We start from the raw sequence: 12,570 nt of genomic DNA, 5'->3' as shown, positions 1-12,570 counted from the left end.
TCAGAAACATCAGGCAACTATGTGCCTCTAGTGTCATGGCTGCCGCCGTCAACTCAGATACGGGAGATTAGGCCAAGTGAAATATCCTTAACTAATATGAAGCCTGACCGCAGCCTCTAGCCTATCGTGTCATGGCTGCCCTTAGGAAGTGGTCGTTGCGCAGAGCGAAATGAAAGCTGAAATGCATCCAGCGCCCTCTAACGAATAGCTGACTAGGTGAGAAGGGGCGAGGGAGAAACTGAACTGCCTCTCGTATCATGGCTACTATTGGGATGAAGCTTCTGCGGCTGCGCAGAGCGTTCCGTCGTCGGCGCGTTTTACCGACACTACCTCGGCGCCTGCGCGGACCAGGCACCTGCTTCATTGCCTGCCGTGTCGTGGCCGCGCTTCGACGGAGAGGCGCTGCACATGCGCAGACCGAGAGCGCGGGTGAAAGGCGAAAGGTGAGCAAGATGGCGCTGCCCATGCTGCAGGTGTTCCTGCGCCTGGACCAGAAGCCGTAGACGCGGCGGCGGAGAAAGCGCGGCCTCGCTAGGCAGCGATGGGGCCTCATGGGGGGCTGGTGCAAGTGTGCAAGATTCGGGGCTCCCGTGGGGCTGCGCTGCTGTCCCCAGAACTCCAGAGGGGGTCAAGGGGGGCGCAGCTGGGGCTCCCTCGGGGAATATGGGGCTTTTCCCGGAGAGCTTCTCCGGGGCTGCTTCTGAGGCCCTCAAGTGACGGCCTGGGCCCCCCTTGGACGCCCAAGGAAGGGCTATTTCAGGGCCTCCCCGGAAATGGATTGGGGTCTCCCTGGGGCTTGGCCTTGTTCTGCACGAGGGGTCTTTTTCAAGGGCCTCTAACAAGGACCCAGCGCCCCCTCGGTCTCCTCACTCAAAACCCCCAGCAAGGCTCTCTGTGCGGCCCCTGCAGGACCTTTCTTGACCTCCCCCCGAGGCTTCCTTCTGAGGGGCTCTCCAGAGGCCTGGCAAAAGCAGCCGGGACGAAGAGCATCAGGGATATCAAAGAAGCTGACGACAATGCCCCCATTTTCCAGTACGTGGGGAAACAAGCCAAAAGGAAAGACCGGGTGTTTGTGTGGGGTTTCTGCTTCTCGGGGGCGTTGGGAATTCCCACCTTTGTCGTGCCTGACCCTGGGTTCAGGAAACGGAGGATCCAGCCCACTCCATATCGCCTGGAGGTGGACGACAAGGTGAGTGGGGGGAAATGAGGAAGCTGGCCTCCTTTTTTAATTTGGGGTGCTCAAGAGGCATTGATGGGCTGGTAAAGCATCTTTTCCCATTATGCCAACTGCTGCTGTGCATTGGGCAGAGCCAAGATGGCTTAGAGTGGTGGCTGCAATGGTAAACCAGCAGTGAGCGTTGGAAGATTCAACACCAGCCAAAACCAAGTTCACTTTCTTTCACTGAATAGCAGTTGCTGGGAATTCCAGGTGGGTAAAGTGCTTGTGTGCTCAGGTCCTGCTTTTGGGCTTCCCATCTGGTTGGCCGCTGTAAGAACAGGATGTTGACTAGCTGGGCCACCGGCCTGATCCAGCAGGCCAATTTGTATGTTCTTATGATCCGTTTGGTCTTTGCCAGGAGCAGGAGATCACTTTAGCTTGTGCCCTTTCTTCATTTCTGCAGATCTAGAGATACTGCTGAGTCCTTTGTTTCTTTATCAATATCAACATCTACTTGTATCTCATTTTGAAAGATTTCCTCTGCTGCCTGTGGCTATGGATTCACCCTCCTATCCTCCAGAACGACCGATGTCACCAAAGTCTGGGGCATGGGCCTCAACAAGGATTCCCAGATTGGGTTTCATCAGAGCAGGAGAGATCGCTGTAAGTCTGTGAAGACTTGGCTCGTTTGAAGCTTTGTATGCCCACGTACCTTTGGTCCTGTCGTTTTTATTTTAGGATAAAATATCCAACATATCTGTTGGGCTTCCTGCATCCTGCCCTTCCAATCCTGATAGGCACCAACCAACCATTAGCATCCCAAACCTTATCCCACAGTTTTAAAGGTTCCATAAGACCTGTTATTGGTTTTGCCGCAACAGATTCCATGGCTACCTCTGGAACCAGCACTCATGTTTGTATGCAATAATACCTGTGCTTTCTTTCATTGTATATTTTATAAAAGCTAAAGGTTACGAATATGTCTTGGAGCCGAGTCCTGTTGCATTGCCCCTGGATAAGCCGCAGCAGACCCGAGTTGTACAGGTTTCCTGTGGGAGAGCACACTCCTTAGTGCTGACAGACTCTGAAGGAGGTATGGTGGAACTCCAATGAAGTTCTAAGGAGGGATGCTGTTTGTACTTATGTATCTCTCCCAGGCTTTTGATGTGGGGGTGCTTCAAAAACTTGCCCTACATATTCCCACTGCAAAACTATCTTCAATTCTAGAAATGATTATAGAAATGACCACAGTTTAACCACAGTTAGTGGTTCAGGTGACCAGCCTAAAACAGAATTGGAAGCTTCTGATCTCTTGTCTTGTGGCCACACTTGACAAAGGGAGGTAGGAGTATGTGAGCCCAGTGTGGAGGCTAGACTCATTCTGTACTGCTAAGCCGTTGCTTACCATTGTGTCAGAATTCAGCCAGTATCTATCCTTGAGGGCTGGTACTTGATATCTGTCTGATGGCATCCTATAACTTTGTTTCAGTCTTCAGCATGGGCAACAATTCCTATGGGCAGTGTGGCCGGAAAGTGGTTGAAGGTGAAATTTACAGGTGAGACTATTTGCTCTGTTCCAAACGTATCTGTTTCTCCAAATGTATCTCCCAAAGCAGGTTTGTCAAATTCTGAATGTCTTTAAAGAATTTTCCAACTTTTTCCATACATACATATTATTATTACCTCTAGCAAGGTGATAATAATAATAATAATAATATTAATAATCTGTTAGAGGTAAGAGATTGTTCTCATACCCTGTTTCCTGAGTTCTTGTTTAACTGGAGATTCCAGGCATTGAACCCTTCTGCATACAGAGAGTGAGCTCTGTCCCTAAGGCCCAGAGTGGTTTAACAATGAATCCCTTTTCCAGGGAACTCTGGGAATTGTAGCTCTGTGAGGGAAATAAGCAGTCTCCTAACAACTCTCAGAACCCCTAACGAACTACAGCTCCCAGGATGTATAGCGCAGATACGGCCTAACAAACTCCCTAACCCAGGAGTTGCTAAGGAGGCTGGGCTCCACTTCCCATCTGCCGCACTGAGCAAGATGGAGAGAATGGAATGTCTGAATAACCAGAGAGGCCCTGCAGCCAAAATAATATTTTTCCACCCAGCATGTTGGTTATATAAATTTGCCTGAAATTAGGTCAAGCATCCCTGTCCTTGCTTGATGTTCTTCTGCTAAAATCTTCATCCTGCCTTATAGGATGCAGATAATAAGAGCCACTTAGAAGAACTACGGGAGAGAGAATGGGAGGTTCGTCTTACGCCGTGACACTGGTGTAACATCCCAAAACTTGAGATGGATAGTTCCCCGCCCCCATCTAATCAGTTAATTGAGTAAATCCTCAAGTAAGATTTATTTAATCCCATGACAGCCGCAATTCCAAGCCATTGTTAAATTGCAAATAACCCTGTGTGTTTGCCAGAAAGGTGGTGAATTTAGATGTGATTTACTACAAAACGTGGTCAAAAATAAATATGGCGTAAACCCTAATTGTGCTTTAAAAATGATCCCAACTGTGCAACTTCTTGGTGGCTTACTTCACTTTCTTTGTTATGATCTCTTCCTGGCCGCATACAGTGAGAGCCAGCTTATTAACCGCCTGCCGCAACTTGAAGACAGAGTTGTCCAAGTAAGTAGCCTGTTTGAATTTGTATACTGTTCTTATCACCATCATTATCTGCTGCTTTGCATCTACAGGCAACTCCCCATTTACACGGGGGTTATGTTCTGGGCCCCTTGCACATAAGTGAAATTGTCTAAGTGTCAGTTAGCATCCTTTAAACGCCCTTTAAATGCCCTCTCCGCTGCTCTCTTCAATCCAGACCAAAAATCCTGCATCCAAAAATATCCACAAATAGAATTGAAGCTCTGGGGCCAAGGATGCATGGGAAAGCGGGGGCGGCAGCTGTGCTGCCCCGCATGGCAGCTGTTAGGCAGGGCTGCTGAGCAGCGTAAACAAAGCCCACTGCTCCTTTGGTCTTTTCAGGGCTTCCTCTACCCTCACTGACATCCTCTTTGGGCTCTGGGGAAGGTCTCCTCGTGAGCCACAAGGACTCTCCAGCTCTCTCTTGCCATTTCCGGGTATGAACTGTATTATTATTTCACGTGTGAATAGAACATGCATAAGATGAGGTGGGAAGGGATGACTGTGGTTTTGTGTATAAGTTAGTCCAAGTCAAACCATTCGTCCATCTCGCTCAGGACACTGACGGAAGAATAGTTTAACAGCGAATCCCTCTTCCCTTGACAAACACCCTTAACAAACTGCACTTCCCAGAATTCTACAGAATAAGCCACGAAAGGAGCATGATACTGTTCTAAATGCATAGTGCGGAAGGGCCTTGACCATTGAGAGGAGGAACGGAACATACTCTCCCTGGAACACTGAACAGCAGCCCTCGGCGCTGCAACACTTTGTTGCAGTTTCCTCTTGCATTGTTTTAATTCCGAACAAATTTTTTTTTGTCCAACTCTTCGCCTGCTGTTTTGTGTGTGCCTATAGGTTGCTTGTGGGCAGGACCACAGCCTCTTCAGGACGGAGAAAGGAGATGTCTATGCCTGTGGGTGGGGAGCGGACGGCCAAACAGGTAGGCTGTCCGAAGGGTCCCGGTGGCAGGATGGGGCATGAACCTAGTCTAGAGAGTTTGTTCTGCTCCCCAAGGCTCCCCAACACTTTCTACCTCTCGTGGAAGCTGCACGGTCGAGGCAGAAGGATGCTTGTCCATGGAAATTAAGAGCATGGAAATGACTGCCTTAGGAATGGGGAACCTGCGGCTCCCTAGATGTTGTTGGACTACAATTCCCATCAGCCCCAGCCAGCATGGCCAGTGGTCAGGGATGATGGGAGCTGGAGTCCAGGGGCTCCTCTGAATTATACCCATTATAATCGGGGAGAGGGGGGAAACACCTGGAACAACTGAGAATGTTCTTGGAGTTTTGTATGCACTAAACCAGAGATCTTCAAACTGTCCCTGGCCCAGCCCTGGGTTTATTTACCTGTATTTGGGTAATGGAGAAGGAGACTGTTCTGACCAGGGCAGGATAACACAAACCTGGCCTTAACTTCTGTCGTTTCCACGGCACAGCCTAGTCTGCTCATTTTCCCTTGTATAAGGGAAAATTATGAGGCAAGATTATAAGGCAAGGCAATTAAAATGAGAGTTCTGTACAAACTTTGAGTTGAACCATCCTGCCCAGGACAGTTTATTAAGCTGTCCACTGAGACAACCCGTCCCCAATCAATCAAGCAATCTTCAGTGGTCTGTGCAGGGTAAAAAGGGTAAAGGTACCCCTGCCCATACGGGCCAGTCGCGTCCGACTCTAGGGTTGCGTGCTCATCTCGCTCTAGAGGCTGTGAGCCGGCGCCGTCCGAAGACACTTCCGGGTCACGTGGCCAGCGTGACAAAGCTGCTCTGGCGAGCCAGCACCAGCGCAGCACACGGAAACGCCGTTTACCTTCCCACTATAAAGCGGTACCTATTTATCTACTTGCACTTTGACGTGCTTTTGAACTGCTAGGTGGGCAGGAGCTGGGACCGAATGACGGGAGCTCACCCCGCCGCAGGGATTCGAACCGCCGACCATACGATCGGCAAGTCCTAGGCACTGAGGTTTTACCCACAGCGCCACCCGCACCACCCCTGTGCAGGGTAGGGAGATGGAAAACCACGACACTTAATCCCAGACTGTGTATTCGTAGAATGGATTCCGCAAGTCAGGCACATTTGCATCCAGTCGCTTTCTTCCCCACTGTTTGCCTTCTGGCAAGGGCCAGGGACACAGAAGATCTCCCTCGCCTGCCGATCTGCTTCTCCACGCCCTCCGTCTGCTTGAGACTTTGCTGGGCATTGTCCAGAAGTTTAAGAGTCAGGGTTTGTGTAGAGCAGGGTTTCCCAAACTTGGGTCTCCAGCTGTTGTCGGACTACAACTCCCATTATCCCTAGTTAGCAGGACCAGTGGTCTGGGATGATGGAAATGGTATAACATATACAAGGGATTTTCTCTGTTTCCACATCAGGCCTCGGTCACTATGACATTGTCAGCACCCCCACAAAGCTTGGTGGAGACATCGTGGGCGTGCGCATCACTCAGGTTTCTACCTGCGGCGACTGTTGCCTTGCTGTGTCGGAGGATGGCGACATCTTCGGCTGGGGGAACTCGGAATACCTGCAGCTGTCTTCGGTTACTGAGTCAACCCAGGTGAGAACAGTTCAGATAGGGTTTGAACTCCTGTCTCTTGTGTTTGACAGTAAGCGGGTGAGGATGGATGTCTCCCCCCTGAGATTTTCAGGTGGTGCTGGGGTCCTGCTGGAATGTTGAGGCTTGGTGGTGCAATTTTTGGACAGCAACAAGGGTTATCCTTTGGGTCTTGGCCATAGTGGAATTTATATCAGTCCAAGTTCAGGAGAAGCAAATCTATCACTCTCCGTTTCTTATTTTTTGCGATCATAAATTTAGTTCTCCACATTTCCACATCAGCTTGCATTTTCTTTAAGTCCTCATGAAAATTCACCAGTGTTTTAGAGTGCATTTTTTTCTAATGCATACATTTTGGGGTACACAATTTTGCCCTAATATGCACATTTTTGTCATTTCCCTTAATATAGTGCATCTTTAACGTGTTGCCTTGAGCTGATGGGAGTTGTAGTCCAGCACTGGAGAGCACCAGTCTGAGAGTGACTGGGCTAGAATTAAACTTTAAAAAAGGAGGTATTGAATTCTGGAACTATAAAATGCAGAGTATGGAAGATGGAGGGTATTGGTTTTTTAGGCAGACATGCTTTCAGTTGCTCTTCTGTTCTCACATCCTCAAATGCCAGTGTGAAACTGAACCAAACTGTGGAAGACTTTTTTTTTTAAGCCAGTGTGGTGTTCTGGTTTTAGTTTTGGGGCTCGGATCTGCAAGGCCAGGGTTCAAATCCCCACTCAGAGGTGTGCAGCTCACTGAGTAACTTTGGGCGGAGTCCCAGTGACCGGCTCAGCCTACCTCACAGGGTTGTTGCGAAGAAACAGGATAGGGAGTGTGTCTGTCACCTTGAGGAACTTGGAGGAAAAGTGTGATATACAAGTAAAGTATAAATACACACACATATAGATGAAACCCAAACCGTATCTGATCAGTGTCTCAAACTTCCGTGTTGCATAGGTTAATGTGCCCAGACACCTGCCCTTCAAAGTTGGGAAAGTGAAGGAGGCTGCTTGCGGAGGGACAGTCAACGCTGTCTTAAATGGTATGTCCAGCGCTTAAAAAAATCTATGATTTAAAACATTTGCATGATGTTTTGTGGGAGAAGGCAAGGAGGCCAACAGTAGGTGGCGCCAGAGCTAATGAAAAACAGAAAATGATCTAGAAGGGGGAGTGACTTCTGTATGAGGAAAGGTTGCATCATTTGGGACTTCATAGTTCAGATAAAAAGGTGGCAATGATAGCAGTTTATAAAACTATATGTGTGGCCTGGAGGGAGTGGATGGAGAAAGGTTTTTTCTCCTCTCATGAACACTGGAACGCATGGGATGGGGAGGGAATCGTTCAAATGCGGGGAGGAGGTGGAACAAGTTGACTCGGTTAGTTAGAGTGTTGAGCTAATGGATCTGGTGGACACGGGGCGTTGCAAAGGACTGAGCATGTTAACACTGAACCTCTCTTGACCCCCAACCCAGAGGAAGGCCATGTCTTTGTCTGGGGCTACGGGATACTTGGGAAAGGACCGAAGCTGATGGAAACGGGGACTCCCGAAATAATCCCACCCACCCTGTTCGGCCTCTCGGACCTCAACCCGGACGTCCGTGTGGCTCGGATCCGCTGTGGACTTAGCCAGTTTGCTGCTGTCACCAGTAAGTGGCTTCCAAAGCATGCCTGGGCATGTGAACTCAGAAGCAAGTCTGAGCGAGGTTTAGTTCAAGGATTTTGTAGTCTTCGGCTGGGGGATTTTCTGCCCCTGCCTCTTTCAAGTCCGAAGAGGAGTTTTTCTTTCTCCTGTCAGTTTTCTTGCTTCCCAGAGTTAATCCAGAGCAATTTTTGTAGTTCGCACCTGTTCCCTCTGCCAAGTCCTGTTAGTGCTGTTTAATTAACACTAGAAATTGTGGACATCCAATGAAGGGGACTGTTTGAAGATTCAGAACAGATAAAGTCCTTCATACAGCGCAGAGTTAAACTACAGAACTCCCTCCCACTGGAGGCAGGGATGGCCACCAAACTAGATGTCTTTAAAAGAGGACTGAATATATTCATTGAGGTTATTGCTCTGCCTCCCCAGTTAGAAGCAGTAATGGAAGGAGGAGAGAGGGCTCTTGTGTTTGAATCCTTCTTGCAGGTTTCCCACAGGCTTCTGGTTGGCCACTGTGAGAATAGGATCCTGGGTAAGAGGGGCTATTGGCCTGATTCAGCAATGTTTTTATTAGTCAGCCAAGCAAAAACATTCAGTATTAGAGCTGCCTCGTTATAAACAGGCTTAAAAGCTGGATGCTTGTCCGTGAGCCCTCTCTGAGCACTTCATTGGCTGAGTTGCTGTGACATCATAGAATGCTCACCAGCATTCCGACTACCGAATGTGTTGGCGATAGAACGTCAAAAAACAGCGCACCACCTGAGAGGGAAGGGGGAAATAGTTAAGCAAGAGGAAAACGTAAGTTTGGGGACTAAAGGCAGGACACGAACAAGGTGGTCAGTGGGCAGAGGCATGGATTCTGGGCCAGTATGCAAGCCCAGCTGGTGTGTAATGGGGATGAAGAGTGAGGTAGTGAAAGGCAGAGGGGGCTAAAGGAAGAGGGTCTGTGTTGGGTTGGTGAAAATCCTGATGGAAGGAGGAGTGGGTTGTATTGGAAATAGTGCTAAGTACTGTACTTTTCTGTGTATAAGACTAGGTTTTTTTACTCTAAAATAATGTTAAAAAACAGGGGTCGTCTTATACACAGGGGTCATCTTCCCCCATTTTCATAAATTTGAGTCCCCCCCCCAATAGGGGTTGTGTTATACACTGGGGTGTCTTATACATGGAAAAATATGGTAACTCAATTTCACTTGTGCATTGGGACCTGCCACCCCCTCTTTCCTGCCCCAGACACAGCCCCATGGAAAAGATTTGGGGAGGGAGCAGGGCAGGTGGGGAGGAGGCAGGTGTGTGAAGTCATGCTGCCAGGACACAATGGTTGGATATTGCCCAGGGTCTGGTCTTGGCACTTTTATGGTAATGGAGCCCATTAATTCCACTTGCAAATGCGGCCCATTTACAATTAAAAACTAAAGAGAGGCAGACAGACATAATTTTCTGGATTTGCTGTTGGATTTGTGTGTGTTGTCTCCATGGGCTTGGCACCAAATGAATCCTGCAGGGGGCAGCTGCTCAACAAACTGTGCTAGTTAGTTACATAGAGAGAGATTAGCCAAAGTAAGGTTGGTTCTGTCAAAAAAAGCAGCAGCAGCAAAATAATTAGGATTATGGCGGTTTGACTTTCCTCATCTCCCATCACAAATATCTACGAGTAACTAAGATGTGCTCCATCCTTTCATTTTATTTTATTTTTAAATTAGGAGGTAGAGGAACGCCTGTAGTGGCCAATTAAGGAACTGGATTTAAAATGAATCTTTCTGCCAACAAATAAGCAAACGTCCACCAAGGCCAACTTGGAGTCATCACTTGGTATATTGTGTTGCTTTGCAGACAAAGGAGAGCTCTTCGTATGGGGCAAAAATGTCAGAGGATGTTTGGGGATTGGCAGAATGGAAGACCAGTACTTCCCATGGAGGGTAAGGAAGCTCTCTCTCTCTCTCTCTCTCTCTCTCTCTCTCTTTTAAAAAAGATTGATATGCAAGAATTGGGCAGCCATGTTGAGCTAAGGTCCCACATGTGGCTGAAATTCTTGCGGTTTTCAGGAACCAGTCAGGCATAGGTCAGCATTTTTTTAAAAAAAACCCCACGGTGTCAGTGCCGTTAGCTCTTTATTCAAAGAAGCCTAAACAGTGCAGCCTAGTGGTCAGCGCAACTCTTCCCAGTAGGCCTTGCCCCAAGGAGGCAGTTGTGAGGACTGAAGGTCCCCACCTTCCCACTGCTCTCTGTAAGGCTCCCCTCCAGAGTTTCTTTCCCCCAAGCAGTCGTAGACTGCGCCTGTGCACAACCAATCTCTGCTCTGCCCTTTTCATTTCTCTGCATGTTCTGCGAGACCCGGGTGGGAGAGGAGAGTTGGCTGCAGCAGGAGGGGGAGACCCCCTGGCTTCATCAGCAGCCTGCCTCATCTCTGTCTCCTGGCTCCCATCCTTTACGGCCTCCAATTCTGGATTGCTCTCTGCCCCACCGATTATTGCCCTCACTGTGGGCTGCCTGGAGGTCTCCAGTTGGTCACTGTGGGAAATGGGATGCTAGAGTAAGATAGGCCTCTGGCCTGATAGAGCAACACTACAGTGTAGCCAATCAGCGATGGCCATGCAGCAATGTCAGCCTAAGCTTTTCAACAACTACATGCAGCCGCTGGGAGAGATCATCAGGGGGTTTGGGCTGGGTGTTCATCAGTATGCGGATGATACCCAGCTCTACCTCTCTTTCAAATCGGAACCAGTGAAGGCGGTGAAGGTCCTGTGTGAGTGTTTGGAGGCGGTTGGAGGATGGATGGCGGCTAACAGATTGAGGTTGAATCCTGACAAGACAGAAGTACTGTTTTGGGGGGACAGGAGGCGGGCGGGTGTGGAAGACTCCCTGGTCCTGAATTGGTAACTGTGCCCCTGAAGGACCAGGTGCACAGCCTGGGAGTCATTCTGGACTCACAGCTGTCCATGGAGGCACAGGTCAATTCTGTGTCCAGGGCAGCTGTTTATCAGCTCCATCTGGTACACAGGCTGAGACCCTACCTGCCCACAGACTGTCTCGCCAGAGTGGTGCATGCTCTGGTTATCTCTCGCTAGGACTACTGCAATGCACTCTATGTGGGCCTACCTTTGAAGGTGACCTGGAAACTACAACTAATCCAGAATACGGCAGCTAGACTGGTGACTGGGAGCAGCCGCTGAGACCATATAACACCGGTCTTGAAAGACCTACACTGCCTCCCAGTACATTTCCGAGCACAATTCAAAGTGTTGGTGCTGACCTTTAAAGCCCTAAACGGCCTCGGTCCAGTATACCTGAAGGAGCGTCTCCACCTCCATCGTTCTCCCCGGACACTGAGGTCCAGCGCCGAGGGCCTTCTGGCGGTTCCCTCGCTGCGAGAAGCCAAGTTACAGGGAACCAGGCAGAGGGCCTTCTCGGTAGTGGCACCCACCCTGTGGAACGCCCTCCCAGCAGATGTCAAAGAGAAAAATAACTACCAAACTTTTAGAAGACATCTAAAGGCAGCCCTGTTTAGGGAAGCTTTTAATGTTTAACAGGTTATTGTATTTTAGTGTTTTGTTGGAAGCAGCCCAGAGTGGCTGGGGAAACCCAGCCAGATGGGTGGGATATAAATACTAAATTATTATTATTATTAAGCCATTTCAGTGTGAGGGCAGGAGGCACTGCCTTCCCTCTGGGTGTTGGAGAGGTGTTGTGCAGGTGAAGACCTGAAAGATCACGAAGAGGGTGCTTTTCAAAAGGGTGGGGATGGAAATGCCCCCCCCCCCACGTTTCTCTTTGACTTGGCCTGAATTGGGACAGCTTGGAGAATGTTGGCAATGGACTCTTGGAAGTTCCAGAGACATGCATTCCTGCAGGAAGTCCGCTTCTTTCTCTACCAGAATCCATGATCACGAAATCTACAGGGCACCTGCTGCTCCGTCACGTGGCGGCGTTGCCATTCCTGGCAAAGGTTTGAAGGGAAGCAGCAACAGACGGTGTGCATGTGTAGCTGGTTCTCCTCAACCAACATTCCCGCCTCCACCCTCTTTCCAAGAAGCAGCTCAGGTGGCTGCAAAATCATGCAGCATTTTGGCATGGAAGGCGGCAAGAGCTGGCTTCCGCTCTGCAGTAACAGAGTTCCTTTTTCATATATCCCAAAATGCGGTGCGAGGCACCTTCCTTGGCTGATGTTCCCTTGTGACGAGGCTGGCTTTATCGGTCACAGCTGGGGGCGTATCCACACTCGCCTTCCCTCTGCTGTTTCTAGGCAAGGACCACACTAAAAGCTCCATGAGTGAGCACCCCCTTCTCCTTCCTTTTTTTTTTGGTCTATAGCTTTCCCTGTGAGAACTCGCTATTTAAAGTCAAATTGGAGCAAACAGCAGTCTGTGGAAAAACTGAATTGCCGTTTGCTTCAAAGGAGCACTAAAGAGCGGGCTTTTGTGGGGAAAGCTAGGGGGCCAAAAAAGTGGGGGACGGACTGCTTTGATTCAGAGCTTTAAAACACAAGACCCTTTCCCGGAAAGAGCAGGGCAAAAGGTAAGAGCAGATAAGGCCGGAGAGGCAGGCAAAGGCCCTGTCTGCTTATCTGCTTCCTCTGTT

General features: G+C 49.2%; 1 protein-coding gene across 1 annotated transcript in view; it reads left to right on the top strand.

Moving 5' to 3' along the window:
• Positions 1-416: 416 nt before the first annotated feature.
• Positions 417-12,570, top strand: part of RCC1L (RCC1 like) — a 12,657-nt gene continuing 503 nt past the window's right edge. Inside the window, exons 1-10 of the mRNA XM_083587699.1 lie at positions 417-1,189; positions 1,693-1,822; positions 2,124-2,252; positions 2,649-2,715; positions 3,743-3,794; positions 4,668-4,752; positions 6,183-6,364; positions 7,311-7,395; positions 7,826-7,999; positions 9,826-9,911. Coding sequence (XP_083443825.1) covers positions 542-1,189; positions 1,693-1,822; positions 2,124-2,252; positions 2,649-2,715; positions 3,743-3,794; positions 4,668-4,752; positions 6,183-6,364; positions 7,311-7,395; positions 7,826-7,999; positions 9,826-9,911 — 1,638 coding nt within the window. The 5' untranslated portion in view covers positions 417-541. The remainder of the gene's footprint in view (positions 1,190-1,692; positions 1,823-2,123; positions 2,253-2,648; positions 2,716-3,742; positions 3,795-4,667; positions 4,753-6,182; positions 6,365-7,310; positions 7,396-7,825; positions 8,000-9,825; positions 9,912-12,570) is intronic.

Source organism: Podarcis filfolensis, assembly GCF_964270895.1.
Source record: "Podarcis filfolensis genome assembly, chromosome: 15".
In the NCBI taxonomy this organism is placed as follows: Eukaryota; Metazoa; Chordata; class Lepidosauria; order Squamata; family Lacertidae; genus Podarcis; species Podarcis filfolensis.
Note: the sequence above shows the minus strand (reverse complement) of the source record. Positions and strands in the feature narration are given on the sequence as shown.